The 17,783-nt window shown below is 40.9% G+C and overlaps 1 protein-coding gene across 2 annotated transcripts in view; it reads left to right on the top strand.

Annotated features, from left to right (window-relative positions):
* LOC122817652 (tropomyosin alpha-4 chain) overlaps nucleotides 1-15,864 on the top strand; it is a 540,823-nt gene extending 524,959 nt beyond the window's left edge. For both annotated transcript variants that reach the window (XM_044090713.1, XM_044090714.1), the window contains 6 exons: nucleotides 2,283-2,400; nucleotides 5,243-5,313; nucleotides 8,108-8,183; nucleotides 8,468-8,530; nucleotides 8,654-8,723; nucleotides 15,044-15,864. In XM_044090713.1, coding sequence (XP_043946648.1) covers nucleotides 2,283-2,400; nucleotides 5,243-5,313; nucleotides 8,108-8,183; nucleotides 8,468-8,530; nucleotides 8,654-8,723; nucleotides 15,044-15,126 — 481 coding nt within the window. In that variant the 3' untranslated portion in view covers nucleotides 15,127-15,864. The remainder of the gene's footprint in view (nucleotides 1-2,282; nucleotides 2,401-5,242; nucleotides 5,314-8,107; nucleotides 8,184-8,467; nucleotides 8,531-8,653; nucleotides 8,724-15,043) is intronic.
* The last annotated feature ends 1,919 nt before the right edge of the window (nucleotides 15,865-17,783 follow it).

Here is a 17,783-nt window from a genome sequence, read left to right as displayed (position 1 = left end):
TTTTCACTCAGATCTGGTCTCTCTGAGAACCAATCTCTCCTTTATGCCTAAGGTAGTTTCCAGTTTAACCCTTAACCGTCTGTTCACCTGCCTACATTTTTCAACAATCCCCAAAATAAAGGAGAGAGGATTCTGCACTCTGTGCATAGACAGCTGATATTTTACTTGGACAGGACTAAAACCCTTTTGAAAAATCTGAACAGTTATTGGTCGGTCTTGCTCCTGGGGCTCAGGGTAAAGCTATTTCAAAGTAAACCATCTCTAAATGGATTGCTCATTGTATTCACTTTTGTTACCTGCAGCATGGGAAGGTTCCCCCTCAGGGTATTAGGACCCATTCTACTAGAGCAGCCTCTGCCTCTGCAGCCTTTGAGAGGTATGCCTACTAAGGACATTCTAGAAGCAGCTACTTGGTCTTCTGTCCATACTTTCACAAAGCATTACAGTCTACCTTTATTTTCTAAATCCAGGGCTGGCTTTTCCTGTGCAGCTTTGCAGGGCCTCCTTACCAACCCTTAATCTGTGATCCTTCCTCCCCTTTGTCTTCTTATTGGGCTTTTGGGAATCAACCCATATGCGAGGACTGCAACAGTGAAACACAAAGAACATAGTACAGTTGTGTACACTTACCATAAATGTAGATGTTTGAGTGTATTCACTGTTGCAGTCCTGGTTTCTCACCCTCCATTCCCCCTTTTTTCCTAAGGCACAGACTATGAATTTTTATTTTCTGTATGACGTGTCCAGGGTGCTACCATTCCTGGATTAGCCGGCTTTTGGGGGCTCCTGACAGTTAAGGCAAGAAAAACTAAGGAAATGGCGTCTGCTGCCTCCTTTATACCTGACGCACTGACATCAGTTTTACAGCCGGTGGCAGCTGACGTCCTATACCAAGAACTCTGGTATTCGGGCCAACTGAGAGCTACCGGGAGCCGTATAACACACGTGAGGACTGCAACAGTGAATACACTCTAACGTCTATATGTTAAGTGTACACAACTGTACTTTCTGGCACCAGTCATTGGTGTCAGTGAGGCCTTTTTGTAGAATGTCTACATCAGTCGGAGAATAAGTAATGGCTCCCAGTTTGGAATCATTTGCAAACTTGGTCAGCCAGAGTCCCTTTGTGTTGGCTTGAACTGTAGAGAAGTAGGTGTCAAACAGGAGAGGACTTAGGACCGATCCCTGTGGGACACCACTTCTGACTGATCGGTAGTTAGATTCAGAGTCTGTGGTGCGATCTCTGAGTTAGTATATATATGTAGCAGGGGTGTGCAGGGGGGCTTGGCCTCCTGCTAAAATGTTCTTGTTTGCTGGACCAGCCCCTTGCTGCTTATATTTACTAAGTGTGAGAATGCAGTTTGAGATCGGTAAAGTGAGTTTTGCGAAAGTGCACTGGAAAGTGTCTGGACTGGAGGGTTTGTCCCTTTTATTACTGTTGCCAGTGAATGGCGCAGACAGTGTTTTAAAAATTGAGTGATACTGGCTTAAGTGAATTTGTAATTTTTTATTTGTTATGTAAAGGTAATTGTCATTGCAAAGATGCAGGAGGATTGCTCTCCTGCAGAAGCTTGTGTGCGCATTTTATTAAATGTTCTATGGTTTATCCAGATATATTGCATCTCAGTGAGGGTGTGTGTTTATCTGATTATATTTCTGATGTGTTAACGTGCAGTCTGTACCATAAATTGATAAAACATGAATTTTTCAGAAATACTGAAATGAGTTTGGTAGGTTATTCCCATCTTAAGACCCAGAATTAAGTTTACTTTTTATATCTGCGTAGCTGAAAAATGTGTGCCTTTTCATCTGTTTCCATCTTTTTTCCAGTTCAAGTTGAGCTGTTTCCTTCTTGCTTTGCACATAGCAGAAGATGGCTTTATCTGCCTGTTCATCTCCTCTGGAATTTTCACTTTCTCGGCTTTATCCTTCCTCCCTGTCCTGATGGTCTGCATCATCTTGTTGGTAAATTGATCTTTTTCCTTTCTCGCATATGAAAGTCTGCATTTTATTTCCAAATGAATACTGTACAGAACTGGCTGGGGGAGGGTGGGGTTACACATGTAATAGTTGTGACTGCTTTGAACATGTTTAGTACCCTGATTTCTGTGGTTTCCTTATGGGATAACAATTCACTAGGACTCCGATCTTCCCAGCACAAAGTACCCTATTTCAAAGGAGCTTTTGATGAAAAAATGTACTAATTACCAGCACCCAAATGACTATGCCCAAATCGTGCATCTGTGGTTACTAAATTTTTTATTTTCTATTTTACTCCTCAGGGGTATGAAGGTCATAGAAAACAGGGCAATGAAAGATGAGGAGAGAATGGAAATTCAGGAGCTGCAACTGAAAGAGGCCAAGCACATCGCTGAAGAGGCAGATCGCAAATATGAAGAGGTGACCGACAGAATTCTCTATCTTTTTGTATTTGTTTGCATGGCTGGCCTGTAGCATAGGGGGTTTTGGATAGTTTGTGACAGTGATAAATGCACTTTGAAGACTACTCATTTTGTGTAAGTTTCTTAGAGGACTGGCCATTTAAGTAGTGTCTGTTTGATCTGTATCTGTTTGGTTTGCAGTACTGAATGGAGTGGTTTACGTCTGCTGTAAGATACTTGGAGGGTTTTTTGCTAGGGGTATTCCTCTCCACCATCCGAGTTGGTTCTGTTTTGCTCAGTTAACTTTTTATGTATTTACATTTGTCAGACAAGTGGATGAATTCGTCCAGGGATGCTTTTCATTCAAAACCCGTACCACACCAGGGGTTCTTTACAGATGAACAGAGGGTGCACTCTGCATGAGAGACTGCGTTTTATGTTGGAGACCACACTGCACATATATACGGAAGGTGACACGAGGATGCACAATTTTATATAATGGCGGTCTGGGAGGCACACAGGATTGATTGGTAACAATAGTCCAGGTTGTAATGCACAGTTTCTGGAAATTTAAATAGAAACTGGAAGAGTGCATCAAAACAGTGGTCCTTTTAAAATGTGGGGTATTACCCCTGGAGAAGTGAGAGTATAAGTAAGGGTGGGTTAATAACATTATGGGGGTATGTCAAGGGGAGCTATCAGGAGTAGGAAGTAAAATCATTTTTGTCTGTTTACTGGAGTATTGACCAATTTCAGGCTCCATTAACTATCTTCAGCTTGAATGACAAAGTTTAAACAGACTATTTTTTTTTTTGGGGGGGGTGTATATCCTGAAAGACTAAAATCTATAGTGGGGGTGGAAAGGGAGATGAGGGAAGGTAATTCACTGGAATGTTGGCTAGATCGGATTTGGGGCTACCTCATGATTGGAAACTATACATCACAATTCAGGAATGGAGAAATGTGATAAGACTAAAAATGTTAAGGGGGTTAAGGCTGCTAAGAGGAATGGCTAATTTGCTCAGGAAACTGAGTGAAAGCCTGTCCTTGATGGCCAGAGTGGTGCCAGATGACTGAAGAATAGCCCTATTTGGGGGGAAAAGAGGGTCCAAAGTGGACCTTTCTAAATGGAGAGCAGTCAGCTGTAGACCATTCCAGGAGCACGTAATGGAACACGTGTGTGCGCCTGACAATGTTCTTTATGTACATTGTGTAGCAGTGGATTGCCAGTCTAACCTGATCCTCTTTTCCCAATATAGTAAGTGTCCATGAATTGTGGGGGAAGTTGGGTTGTGTCATGTCTTTCAATTAAAGAAAGACCAAGCTCAACAGAATCAGGGACACTTTTTTTTTTTTTTTTTTTTTTTTTTTTTTTTTTTTAAACATTAGTACTGTTAACTTGAGATGATCACAGAGTAAGATAATGTGAATAAAAGTCCAACTCTAGTAATTGTCATTAATTGTAACTCTCCACATGTAAGTGTTGTCTAGCAGAAAGACCCGCTTTACCACTAACAGTGCACTATGGAGGAAGTGTAACATATTCACTGTAGTGCATGGTGGGAGTTTCCAAGACCAATGTAAAGTTTAATTTACTTGTTTCATTGCAGAAAGTGTTACTTATTGTGGATTTTAATATTGCTAGTTACTTTATTGTTAATAAAAAGTTAATGCTAAGGGGAAAGTAGCATTTGTCTTTTTACCTGCAACGTCTGCCATGTTTCTAGCTACCCTGTCTAATGATGTTGTACCCATGCAGTGGACCTTCTCGGTTTTGTGTATTCTTACAATTATCCTCGATATGTATCCTGTCTAGCACTAGGTAAACATTGCTGAAAGCATGAGCATATCACTCATTAGCCACTACTAACAAAACCTAAGGAGTGGATTGCCCCTGTCCTTTAAAGCAGGTGCCTCGTATGAGGGCTGCTATAGAGGCATTAATGGCACATTTGCTTGGGAGAACACCTACTTCGATCGCGCTTGGAGAAGTGAAAATAAAAGCCTCAACTACTAAGTCATGCCTGCTGGTAGCCCACTTGCACCACTTCTCAAAATGGGGCCTATAGCACGTGCTATCCATGCCTCAACTTGTATGGAACATTTGGTCAGCAGAGGCCATCATTGCCCTTTTTCCCCATCTCCCCAGGATGGGCAAATTGGTATATGCTGCTCATTCTCCCCATGTCATGCCTGGCTGTTCTGGAGCTCGAGCTGGTAATTGAACTCTGGTCATTTGAATCAGTCTGTGCTTTATCCCCTGTATGCCACACATCCAGGTTTAGCCTCACAAGAATGGTTTAATAGTTTATACACTGTATTTATTTCAAGTTTAGTTTCTTGTAGTGCAAGTAAAATGTGTACGGCAAGCTGAGTGAGATGGCTGAATTTTTATTTTTGCATTTAACCTCTGTGACTGTGATAGGATTTATGTACCATAGGAAATTCTGCTGAAGTGTGATTTTCCTTACATTACCAATCCTTTCCCATATTTCTGAGGCAATGAGTATTGTAGTTAAGTCACATTATGTAGAGTGACAACAGAATATATAGGAAAGGTTTAAGCCACCTAACTTTAATACTTAAAGGAATAGAAGCCTAAAAGAATAAATGCACACATTTTAAATAACATTTTGTTCTGTGGTATAGTCCCATTCTTGGCTGATGTGTTTCTGGGGCAGCAGGATTATTATTAGCCTGTGTAATTGAACAGTGAGTTTCATCGCACACACAGGTTTATACATTTTATAAAGAAATGTCTTCGAAGAGTTTAATGTGGAGGGCAGTCTTACAGTTCTGCAGAGGAATGTGCATATTGTTTTTGTAAAATGTTTTTCTCTCCCCTAACTTGTGCTGAATAGGTTGCTCGGAAGCTGGTTGTTCTAGAAGGAGAGCTCGAGAGGGCAGAGGAACGCGCAGAGGTGGCAGAACTGTAAGTTGTCTTTTCATTTATATTTGAACATATTAATCTTTCTGCATTGACTTCATGTAAATGAGACATTTTCCCAGAGTGGATGCTAAAGATGACCGTGAAGTCGGGTGGTGGTGGGGGGAGGTAATTCATGACAAACGTCAGATAGCTGTGCAGTTCAAGGGCTATAGCAGTGTGTGCAATTGCTCTGATTGCGTTTGACTTTGGCCCATGGGTGTTTCCAAACATTTGTGTGCAACATTCAATTACTGACTCCCCTGAATCTGTAGTATAGTGACTCTGGTTCCATAGTACCTAACTGTTTACTACCCTGTACAAAACAGAATAGATTCTAAGTAGATCTACTTCATAATCTGAAAGCACAGAAATGCTTAAATTCTCTCTAATCTTGAGTATTTTGGAGGCTGAATTTTTTTCCCTGTGAGTAGTATGTAAAGAGCTGTAACCCATATAACGTACAGTTCAATTATAACAAGGTGGGTGAGCAGCTAGTAACAGTCCCCCAAGAGAGACACCTTCAGGGGCACAGAGAAAGGTCTGCACCAAGTAAAACGGTTGAAAATGAGACGCATAAAGCTAGAAAATACCAGATTCCACTGGGAGGCAGGCGCTCTGAACCTCCACGTCCCTTTACTAAATTATTGGTGCTCTGAACCTCCACGTCCCTTTAAATTGACGCTCTGAACCTCCACGTCCCTTTACTGAATTATTGACGCTCTGAACCTCCACAATTATTGACGCTTTGAACCTCCACGTCCTTTTACTAAAGTCACACAGCCGTGAATAAGAAATACTGCAGCTTACTGACTTGGCAACAAGATGGACATTATTCTTGCCTCCAGATACTAGGCCTTGCGGTCATTTATCTAGTGCCCCTGTACACTCCCCTTTGGATAAGATCTGGCCCGTAGACTATGCAGAACATGTTCCTAACCCCCTGTGTAATCTGCAGCTCTTTTTGGAGCATTAAAAGTGAGGCCTCCTTAATTCCAGGAAGAGGGACCGCCCAGTATTCAGTTGATTCTTTAACTTTGGTATTTCTTCCATGCACTAAAAATACTTTAGCATAGCCATCCATCCTTTCAGTGCTTCCCATCCTAGCTTCTAAACCAAAGGCCATTGTAGGAGGTGAGGTGCTGTGCTGCACAGCCACCTGCAGTGTGCGATTTCATTGGAGGTACTGTGCTGCACAGCCACCTGCAGTGTGCGATTTCATTGGAGGTACTGTGCTGCACAGCCACCTGCATTGTGCAGTTTCATTGGAGGTGCTGTGCTGCACAGCCACCTGCATTGTGCAGTTTCATTGGAGGTGCTGTGCTGCACAGCCACCTGCAGTGTGCGATTTCATTGGAGGTACTGTGCTGCACAGCCACCTGCAGTGTGCGATTTCATTGGACCACAAGTAGCAGCTTTGCACCCTGATGTAGAGGCAGAGCTTCATTCAGCAATCCTCCATGAATTCTGAAGGGGGGTATTTAAGCCTCGGAAAAGAAGGCATATCCTGAGAGAGACAGACCTGGTAAGAAAAGGGGGGGGGGGATAATGTCCTTTAAGCCACTCTAAAAACCACCTTGAGGAGGAGTCTTGCATGCTTTCTGCGCAAACATTGGGTGTGCTGCTGGTTGTACAGCATCTCCCAGGCTCCACAGCTTTCTTTTCAGCTGTTTACCCTGATCTTGCTCCCTCTAGAAATTCGTCCCTGTTTCTGGAAGTAACAGTTGTCCCCCTCAGCTTTTCAAGCAGGCGAATGAGTACTTCATCCATTGTTGTTCGTTCTCTATTCTGTCATACTCTGCCTTTCGGCGGATACTTTTTGCTCTGGTTCTTTACTCCTAGGGTAATGTAAAGCATACAGAAGCTAGCTGTAACAGTATGCTTATGCAGGATGTTCCGCAGTTACACAACAAGCCGTGCATACAAATGGAATGTGGAAGACATATTAATAAGCACATGTATTTGTTTCATATAATAGCAAACCTGCTTTTTATCTTTTAGCAAGTGATGCTTTTGTCAGAATTGATTGCAGATTTCTTGTTGCAGTTATGGATAAGTTTGGTTTTCCACTCAAGTTCTATTGATTATTTCAACGTCTTTATAAAGCTTCTGTAGCAGACTATTAATAGATTCTAGATTCTACTTGCAACTTATCCCGGTCAAGAATGGGGTTAGACAACATTGCCCTATTTCCCATATTCATTCTTTGTCTGCATTGAACCCCTAAACAGGAAGTATTGATGGTAACAAAAATAAGTTTGATCTGATGCACTGGAGAACACCCACTATCTGGAGCCCAGCGTTAATGAGATGCAAGATAGTGAAGTGCCCACCCTGCATAGGCCACATTTGCACATTTACAACACGCATGGGCAGAGACGGAGCATGTTGTGGTTACCCATCACACAATGTAGAGTAGGTAGTGAGACAGGAGGCACAAAGTTGTCTGTCGGCTGCTACTGTGAAAAGAATACAACTGCCAGATTTGCATTGATCTCTGGTTTTCCTGAGCATTCCTGAGGAGGTGATTCTGCAGTTTGTTTGTACTTGGAGAACATTCAGTTTTTATTTTGAATCGTACTTTAGTTTCTATGTTACTGGAACTATAGAATAGTTTGAGGGGTAGTGTCTTCCTTCCCCTCTGTGCATGGTGTTTACAGCAATTGTATCTGCTTTTAAGAAGAAATTCTTTGACCAAGACGTCATCTTAATAAGGGGGGAAAACTAAACACTTAATGTATGATTCTGAATTACTTCTGTGTCTCGCTCTAATGGTTTGCTTTGATTCATTTTGTTTCAGGAAATGTGGTGAACTGGAAGAGGAACTGAAAAATGTGACCAACAACCTTAAATCACTTGAAGCTCAATCTGACAAGGTTAGTTTTAAACTGTGAATCATTCGCCATATTGCAATCGTGTAACAAGCATTTCCTGATGTCAGTAGTACTTTATCTGGGACCAAATATCAGTAATGGCCATTCACCCAAACCCCTAGTGATGTGCAAATAGTTTCCCATCGTGTTAACTTCACCCAGAGAGGGGAGGTAAAAAATCCCTGTCTGAAAAGTGACAGCCATAGCGGAAACTCTTTTGTTTTCTACTTGGATGTAAATCCTCTAAAAAAAAAAAAAAAAAAAAAATTTTTTTTTTTGTTTTGTAGTACTCTGAGAAAGAAGACAAATATGATGAGGAAATAAAAGTTCTGGCAGACAGACTGAAAGAGGTAAGATTGCCATTTGTTTACAGGGGAAAAATGAAGTAACATACTTTGATTTATTGTTTGTTAATGAAGTAACATACTTTAATTTATTGTCTGTTAAATGTAAATACCGTTTTCTTTGTGTAGGCAGAGACTCGTGCGGAGTTTTCAGAAAGAAGTGTTGCTAAACTGGAAAAGGCAATTGATGATCTGGAAGGTATGAAGTTTATTTCTGTTTCTCTGAACAAAATCTGAAAAGATAACATGACTTAATATTTAAGGAGATAATGAATTGGCAAAGTTTTTCATAAAAGGGTACAAACCTGTTTCCAATGACTCTTGGCAGAAATTCAGGCAATATGTAACAGATCGTTTTTACAAGGTATGTGTAGCAGTTGCAACCGCACATTCCTGTTGCTCTGCATAGTTTTTGTAAAGTGTAGAAAGCCAGCTTACTTTTATTTTTGCTTAATGTATAGTTTTATATACATTTTAAAAATGTTTTTCTGGAACTTTGAAGATTTTCAGGACTTGACTCCAGTTAGAATTTCCTTTTCCAAAATTTCTTGTTGTAGACTTGAGGCTGAAGACATGTTCTGTTTGTTACATGACAACTCCACTTTTAGTCAAGTGAATTGGCTAGCACAAGTACGTTTCTTCAGAGTTAACTGGACTGCACTGTCTTGTTATGCGACTTGCTGCAAATCACACACCTACCCCCTTTTCCTATTTTTACACAGGGTGGGTGGTGGTAGTTACTAGAGACAAAGTTTACACCGAGTGACAACAAGATTAAAGTACCATTACTGGTAAGGTTCACACTGACCTTCACGCAGCCATTGGTGACTGAAGGAATACTTTGTGATATCACATCTGGTAGTGACAACTATCCTCTGCAGTGTGTAGAATCTAGCAGGAGTGGTTAAGCTTCCAGCTGTCTCCTGTGTAATGAATCTGATCAATGTCTTTGAAAGAGTGACACAAGCTGTTGACAGCTGTCTTCCTGTCCACACAGCATACCTTGACTTTGCCAAGGCATTTGACAGCATCCCTATGACAGCATAGTAGAAAGCTTAATCCATTAATAGAACCCAGTGTGGTAAAATGGATGACAAAATGGCTAAAAGACAGAACCCACATGGTGCAGGTAGCTGGTGCCTTATCAAGTATGAAGGTGACCAGTGGTGTCCTGTAGGGTTGCATGCCAGAATTGTTTGGCATTTATTTTTATCTGAACTAGGGTCTCTGACCAGATCTGCATACGACTGTAAACTGGGAGTCCTTATCAAGTTGCTATATTGATGTCCTGCAGCAAGAACTTAGACTTGTAAATGGCTGGGGTACTGATAACTGGTTTAAATGAAATGCTGGAAAGTGCAACATTACTGTATATGGTAGGTCTGCCCATACCTCCAGCACACAACATACAGTGCTCCAGTCCAAAATGGAAACTTTGTTGGAGACCATGGAACTTGGGTTTTGATCCTCTTGGGTTTTGATCCTCATTACAGTTACTTTAATAAAGTCCTAATTAGCATAGCTGATTGATCTTGGAGGTAATTGTGTGTCCCTTTATATTTTGCAGTGATTGGACCAATTGAGTGTAGTGCTCCCTTGGGATGTCACTCACTAGACATCTCTGACTAGAAAGACCACAGATGTTGCTAACTAAGGTTATATCTGGCTTAAACACCCTTTATATTTGATCTTATTCTGAGGGGAAATCTGTACCTTGCCTTCTGATCCATTAAGGACCCTGTAGTCAGGAAGACATTTATTGATTGACATTTTAACTGGGTTAGGCCGGGTTAGTCCAACTGGGCCAGAAGCCCATTTTCAGTGGAGACCTGATGAGAAATGCTCCAGATTACAAAATAAGTTTCTTATAAAATTCACACAAAAAGCATTTACAGTACCAACAGCTATTCATGCTACAGGATAGCACATGAGTTCAAAAAATAAAAGCATAGATGGAAAAATAAGCAAATGTAAAGTGCATAAGCAAAGAGAAAAGAGAAACAGTAATATACATTCCAAAATGTAACACTTCATAATGGAGAGGTGGCCAAGTATGCATATGTTAAGTACAAGTTTAGAATAGGGGGAGAATGTTGCAAAAATTTCAAATGGTGGGAATATGCTAGAGGAGAGGAAAGGAGTTTAGGTTGGGTCATGGGAGGGGCGAGTCTTGGTGTTGAGAAAATGCAGATTGTTCTTGAAGTGTAGAGGATGTGATGGAGCGAATGTGTACAGGTAGTTTGTTCCAGGCATGAGAATTGCTTATCCAGTCTCTTTCCAAGCCTTTCAATTCTCTGATTCAAGTATTTTTTATTCTGTACTAATTATCCCTTTTAGAACTGCAGCTTCTGTTCTAGATTCTTCCAAAAGCTCTGCCAGTGCTGGTTTTTCACTTGGGATCCCCCTATTCCTTGCCTATACTCTGTCCTTGGCAGGGAAGGCATTCTCTAGCCTGCGGTCCAAATAAATTCTTGGCCTCTTCCCTTGGGAACAAGGGAATGTTACATTTCCCTCTGTTACCAATAGCTTAGTTCCATTGCCAGTTTTCTGCAGTAAATTGCAACCCCATCTTGCTTATTGTCAGTATCCCTAATTTCAGAATCCCATATTGCCTTGGTTTCCCATATTGCCTTGGTTCTTGGAATATTTTCTGCTACCTTATGAATATAATCTGTGTGGTTATTCTGAAGGATCTGCATCCAAAATCCCAGTCTCTCCTTGTGCCCCCCACCCCGGTTTCATAATCATCCTCCTCCTTTTCCAATGTATAGGAGCGTTAAGTGTGTAGCTCTACCCCTTCGGGTCAAGTAATCCCAAACTACCTTATTCTTTTGGAAGAACCAACTTATCCCACTTGACTCTCTCCGTCTTCCCCTCCCAGATAAAATCCTTCATCTCTAATTGCTATCCACACCTTAGCTACTGGTTGATTAAAATATGAATGACCTGTGTATAAAACTTAAAGGGGCTAAAACATTGACTGCTTGTTTCTTGCTGTCCAATATACATGAGAGCTTCCAGTTTCTCAGTTATATTTTTTGTTTACTCCCTTCTCGCATATCCTTAGCTGCCATAACATTCTTTCTAATCCATACTCCTAAGTACTTAATTTTATCATGCCCTCCTAAATCAAGCCCTCATAAATATGGGTGTTGCTGAAACACTGTGTGGGTACATAGTTTATAACAATTTGCTTTGTTTTATCTTCATTAATTTTGCATCCTGAAAAGACTTGAAATGGTCTCAAAATGTTCCACAACATTGAAATGTACCCCTTCCTTAGGACTCTGCCCACCAGTGATGAGCAATAACCAAGTTATTGTAGCAGCGTTATGCCTGGCAGTTAAAAGCCTGTTTCTGTTAAGTAGAGACGCTCATTGATTTAGGCCAGCTCTAAACGTGGATTGATGATGATGCAACCTGAAAATTAATTTGGCATGCTTGCTGGTTAACTTTTTTGCTTGTACTACGACTAATTCATTGAATTGCAACTTCGGTCATATACCATATGCTTGGCAAAGGCTTGTTGTCTGGAGGTATGAAGTCCAGAAGAGTACTGGACACAGTCTCTTCTGTGGTCATTACATATCTATGCAAAAAGCTTGATAGCAGGAGGCAAAGCCAGCTGCAACCAGACTGCTGATTTTAGTTTTTTTTTATCCATTTTCTGGAGGAATAAAGTGCCTTGCATCCCAGAAGTAGGGTAGGACAGACTTGAACAATTATCAAAGGGACAGGAATTGGGAGCAGGAACTTAATCCAAAGCTATAACAAAGGTATTGTGTGGCCTGAGCAGCAACTGAGCTCTCCCTTTCCCATTTTAATGACAGCTTGGAATCAGACATTTTACAGAAAACTTAAGGCAGTTTCTAAGCAGTCTACACACTTGTCTCTAGTAATGACAGCGCGCAAGTCTCTTTGAAGTAGCTTAATTATCCCTTTAATAAGAGAGCAGTTAACAATACTTCTATGATGTGTTTGTATTGTTGGCATCTTGTATGCTATCAATCTTAACTGATGCACATTCCCTTGCAAGTTGGTGATGGGGCCAGTGTCCCATTTGTCTAACCCTTGCTACAGCTCAGGCCACATTTCTGCATGGTAAGGAGAGTGTTTTATGCATGAATTTTAATTAAGAAGTGACCCGTAATAGTGTAACTCTAAAATCATAATTGCTTTTTAAATGTGTGGGCTGAAAATGTACCTCTGCTACTATTTGAGTTGCTTTTTACTGAAGTAACTGTGCTCAATCATCCTCATGAGACTCTAGCAACTTTTATTAACCAGCCACAAATTAAGGGTCAAATATATATTTTTTTTTTTGTGATTTGATGATACCTTTACTCATTAAAAAAGTCATTCAAAGGCCAGTTTTGTTTCACATGGTTTTCTTTTATTACAGTTTTCACAACCTGCAATAATTAACTTTTGAGATTCTAGTTCTCCACATGAATGGAGGACTTTTCCAGCCGGAGGTCAGAGCCTGCTGCTTGCCATTATGACCAGATGACCTGGTAGAATGCAGTACTGTACATTGCATAATACACTTAATCACAGAATGGCTTCTCTTCAGTTTTGTGCACTACACGTTGGACATAGACTGTATAAAGATCCCAGGCGCCTGCCTTGCACACCCTGCTCTTCCCTTTTGATGGTACTCTGTAATTCTTTCTGGAGAGAGCAGGATTTAAAGCTGCCTTATAGAGGGTGATGCTTCCCAGAAGTATTGACCCTGCAGTATGGCATACGTGGAAATGCCCCTGCAGTATGGCATACGTGGAAATGCCCCTGCAGTATGGCATACGTGGAAATGCCCCTGCAGTATGGCATACGTGGAAATGCCCCTGCAGTATGGCATGCGTGGAAATGCCCCTGCAGTATGGCATGCGTGGAAATGCCCCTGCAGTATGGCATGCGTGGAAATGCCCCTGCAGTATGGCATATGTGGAAATGCACATCTTTGTGGGGACTCTGCTTTGTACATGTTCAAATTCCAGTGAGGGAATGAAATGTACTATACAGTTATGGTCACTGAACTACTCTGTAAGAGGCTAGTTTTGTTCAACAGTAACCAAATCTCAAATGCATAGTAGTTGGTAGTGTTAACTTGAATGGTATTTTAAAAGCTGTGAAGCCAAATGTAGTTTAGATGCTGCCTTCATTTTTGAATTTACACACATTTTATAAATGTGCATATCACCTTTATTTCAGTTTGAGGTCATTACTTAGTTTAGATTGACCTTGTTTTAATTTAACAGCAAGCCTCCTACCTATGCTAGTGCATGTTTTAAGGAGTGGCCAAAACTCTCTGGTCAAACAGCTAGCTTTACAGTTGCACAGTATTAAAGCTGTTGTGCAAATCCACTAGATCAGAATGTAGAAGCTGTAAAAGAAAATCCTTGGGGCATTTCTACAATTGTTTTTTGAGAATTCTGTTCAAAATGCTATTGTAAGTTTAGACTGTTTAAAAACTTTGAACCCTGCATCACCCTTTATTCTCAGGTCAGTCGAGGACAAAAGGCCCAAGTTTCAATGAATATTCTACTTCGTGGGGGAGGCGTCCTACTAAATGAAATGAATGAAAAAGTTTGCTAGTTTCAGATATAATTGTGTAACAAAATAAAAACATGCATTGTATGGCTTGCAGTTACTGTTTAGAATTAGTCGCATAAAAATGTAGCTTGCATTTAAGTCAGTTTTTAAGTGCATTTTCATAATTCATAGCTCAAATAAGGACTGTGAAAATAAGTGAAGTTAATAGATACTTTTAGTTTGGTTCTTGGGAGGAAAACATAATGTGAGGTTATAAACCCAGTCCAGTAAAGTGGTCAAACTGCTCTAAAGCCAGTCTAGCCATGAGGACTTCAGTAGAAACGTTGCTTCCCATTTTACAGACAGCATTGCCATCTGAAGGCTAGCAAGAAAAGGTTGTAGCTATTCCCAAGAGTTTGGAAACCTTTTGGGCTTTCAGTGCTGCTGATACTTTCATAGTGATTTTTTAGAATTAATATGGGAGGTGATGGCTTGTTGAAAGTACAGTCTTGGTTGCTTGAGGTCAGTGTGGTACCCAGCAGTTATTTTGGGCAGCTACTGAAGTCCTCGGGGGGCCCCCAAAAGGAAGCATTTTAACCACTAATTTTGGATAGAATTTTAATGGTTTTGATTTGTCAGCTGTCATAAATCGAGCTACATCAACCAGTAGTTGTCTGGTAATAACTAGTACAGAGCTGGTAAGAATTACTGCTATATCTTCTCTGCAAATATTTTTTTCTTTTTTGTGTGTCAGACTGACAAGTAATGGGCTACCCATTTCTGAGCATTGGCAAATCCAGGTTTAGGCATTTTGAAAAGTCTGTGTACTAAACTGCAAAGAATCTGTAGCCTGCTGCAGTTGTTGTGGTGTTGTGAATTGTATTTACGGTAGGTAAGCCCGAAGTGCAACCCCACCACCTGCTCGGGCACAACAGTGTTTCTTCTTTGATCAATGCATTTCAATTCTCTCTCTCTCTCTCTTCCTAGAAAAACTTGCCCATGCAAAGGAGGAGAACTTGGGTATGCATAGCGTTCTGGACCAGACTCTACAAGAACTGAACTGCTTATAATTCCAGCATCAAGAGAAAGAACTTGTTGCCCTCAATATTTCACTTCTCATATTTTTGTGCTTCCAGAAAAGATCTGTTATAACCTATGAAAATGTGACCAAATATTTTATATATTACAAGAAGTTTTTTAAAGAAACAAGATCCACCCCCTTGCAGTGCATGTAAACTCCTCCACACATTCCAGTAGTTAGTTTTTAATAAATGCTGTTGCATCTTAAAGGCAAGGGGCACATTTGCAAAAAATACTTGCAGTGTCCTCATAGGCGAAACAGGCTGCCGTTTTATTTTGTCAGTTATATAAATACAAACACACCTCTTCTGGTATAAGCATCTCTAGTGTGTCAGTAGTGAAAGCAAGAATGTGCAAAATGTTTCATCTCTGGTTATTCTTCTGGAATATTACTTTTTAACTCTGGGGAAGTGCCAGTCTTATATAATTAGCAGATGACTATGCATCTATTCTCAAACGGCGTTAATTTAATATATAAAAGCTGGACCAAAAAAAGATGCAGGTTCTGACCGAAGACCATGCCTCTGAAGACCAGAACCAGTGGGTTTTGCAGCTAGCAAACAATACCAGGCATGCGTAGTTGTTTACATCCCTTGAAGGGACTAGCATGTCTGTCCAGTTCTGATTTGCAACTCGTACATCCACTGTGTATCTGTAGAGTTTGTATTAAGTATTTTAGCATCACATTTCTTAGCTTATTTTCAATAAAAATTTTTACAGAAAGTCTAGCTTCTTTTTGTTTGAACTGTTTATTTTTGCAGGCGTACATGTTGTATTGAAATGTTTTCGCTTGTACTGATTTCCAGGCCTGTGATCATTGTACCACCTGAGCAAAATTGATAATGGAAAAGGAAGGGAACCTTCCTTGTTGTGATGTCCTCTGTCAGTATTGTACTGTTGTCCTTGAAGTAGAACTCTCTAACAATTTGCACTTTAAATTCTCAGCTTTTAGTCACCAATGATGTGGGATTCAAAGCTCTAAAGGGAACTGCAGAAATGGAGCTGCCTTTTTTGGTTCATTTTAGTCTCATTTTGTGCAGCTTGCTGGAATAAGTATCTTGAGATTCAGTTTGCTGTATTGAAGCTTCACATGAGATGCCAGTGATTCTGTTTCAGAACAGACGTGGGGAGACTAAGGAGAAGGGGTGTGCAGAGCAATTCTCTAGGATTGCTGTTTTGCGGGGCATAGATTGCAGTCTATACTTACTGGGGGGGGTGTTGTAGACTGGTGTGAACTGTCCTGTTGGTGACCACACGTCTGGAGTACGAGAGACCTGAAGTATATCTTGGGATCCCTGCAAGTTGTCAAGTCTGTATCTTGTCAAACCACAGACTAAAGGTTTACCCAACTTGCTGATAAATGATTAGAACCATAGCAGCTTCATTGTGGGGAAAATGTGTTTTTGGAAAACCCGAACTCTTGAGTGAGAGCCTATAACTTGCAAGGAAATAATTACAATCTATAAAAATGTTGGGGGGCTTTAGATTAGAATCTGGATTGTTCTCAAACTGCTCGACATGTTTAAGCAGTCATAAAGCCTGGGGTATGCAGGAACAGACATCAGCAATAGAGAATAACATTATCTCTCTCTCTCCCTAGATAAATTGCAAGACCCTTTCTATAGTATTCTGTACAGTTAGAGACCTCATAACTGCAAGAATCTTAGTTTTGGAAAGTTAACATGAAATGTACCTTCAGTGCCAGAAGCCACCTAAAGGATATAAAAGACACTGTGAGGCACCAAGTTCGCTTTCTACTACCTCATAGGGTATTCATAAGCTTCCTCTACATCTCAAGTAGAGCAACACATTGGCTACATTCACTGTTCAAGATGGTTATAGGTTCAGGTAGGTACTATGCTATTGGCCCTAGGGCCTATATAAGCCTAGCCAAAAAGGTACCCTAGCTTTCGCCATCCAAGAAAATTGTTTTCCTGTGCCACTGTCGAGCAGAACCACAGAAGTGATCCCTGGGGTTAATTTCCTATTTCCCATCCAGTTATCAAGGTTTTTCTTGGAGTGCTAATGAGGAGCTTTGTTCGATATAGATAGGTAGTTTGTTCCAGAGTATGGGGAAGTCTCTGGGACAGGAATCTATCGCTCCAGCATGTTCTGTTTATTGTGGTGACAAGGTTTAGATCCCTAGAGCGTGTAGCACGGAGAGATTGGGATTTCTTTAAGTGTAGCATGTCCAGCAGCTCTGGGTTTTGACATAGCTTTGTATGTTAGGCAGAGATCGCCTCTGAGTAGGCAATATGCGACTGAGTAAAGCTGGAGTTTTTTGAGATGGTCTGCATAGGGCATCTGAGGCTGGTAATCTTTGCGAGGTATTTCTGCAGCCTTTCCAGTTGTTGTCTTGTGAGGTACAAAAAGGGGAGTTGTACTCTATAGTGGGTCTGAGTGACAAGTAGAGGGGAACAATGACCTCTCTTTTTCCTGGATGAGAAACCTTTTGTGATGAGGTGCCACATAGAAGGATTTCCTGACTACTGCGGCAATGTGATTATCAAAGGCGAGACTACTGTCCACCTGTTTCCCAAGGTCTCATCACACTTTCGGTGTTAAGTAGACTACCGCCTATGTGGTGGTACATGAGTACAGAGTTTTTACCAAAGGGGATGACAATGCACTTTTTGGCATTGAGGCC

Source organism: Protopterus annectens, chromosome 13.part0 (assembly GCF_019279795.1).
Source record: "Protopterus annectens isolate FY-2018-M chromosome 13.part0, PAN1.0, whole genome shotgun sequence".
In the NCBI taxonomy this organism is placed as follows: Eukaryota; Metazoa; Chordata; order Ceratodontiformes; family Protopteridae; genus Protopterus; species Protopterus annectens.
Note: the sequence above shows the minus strand (reverse complement) of the source record. Positions and strands in the feature narration are given on the sequence as shown.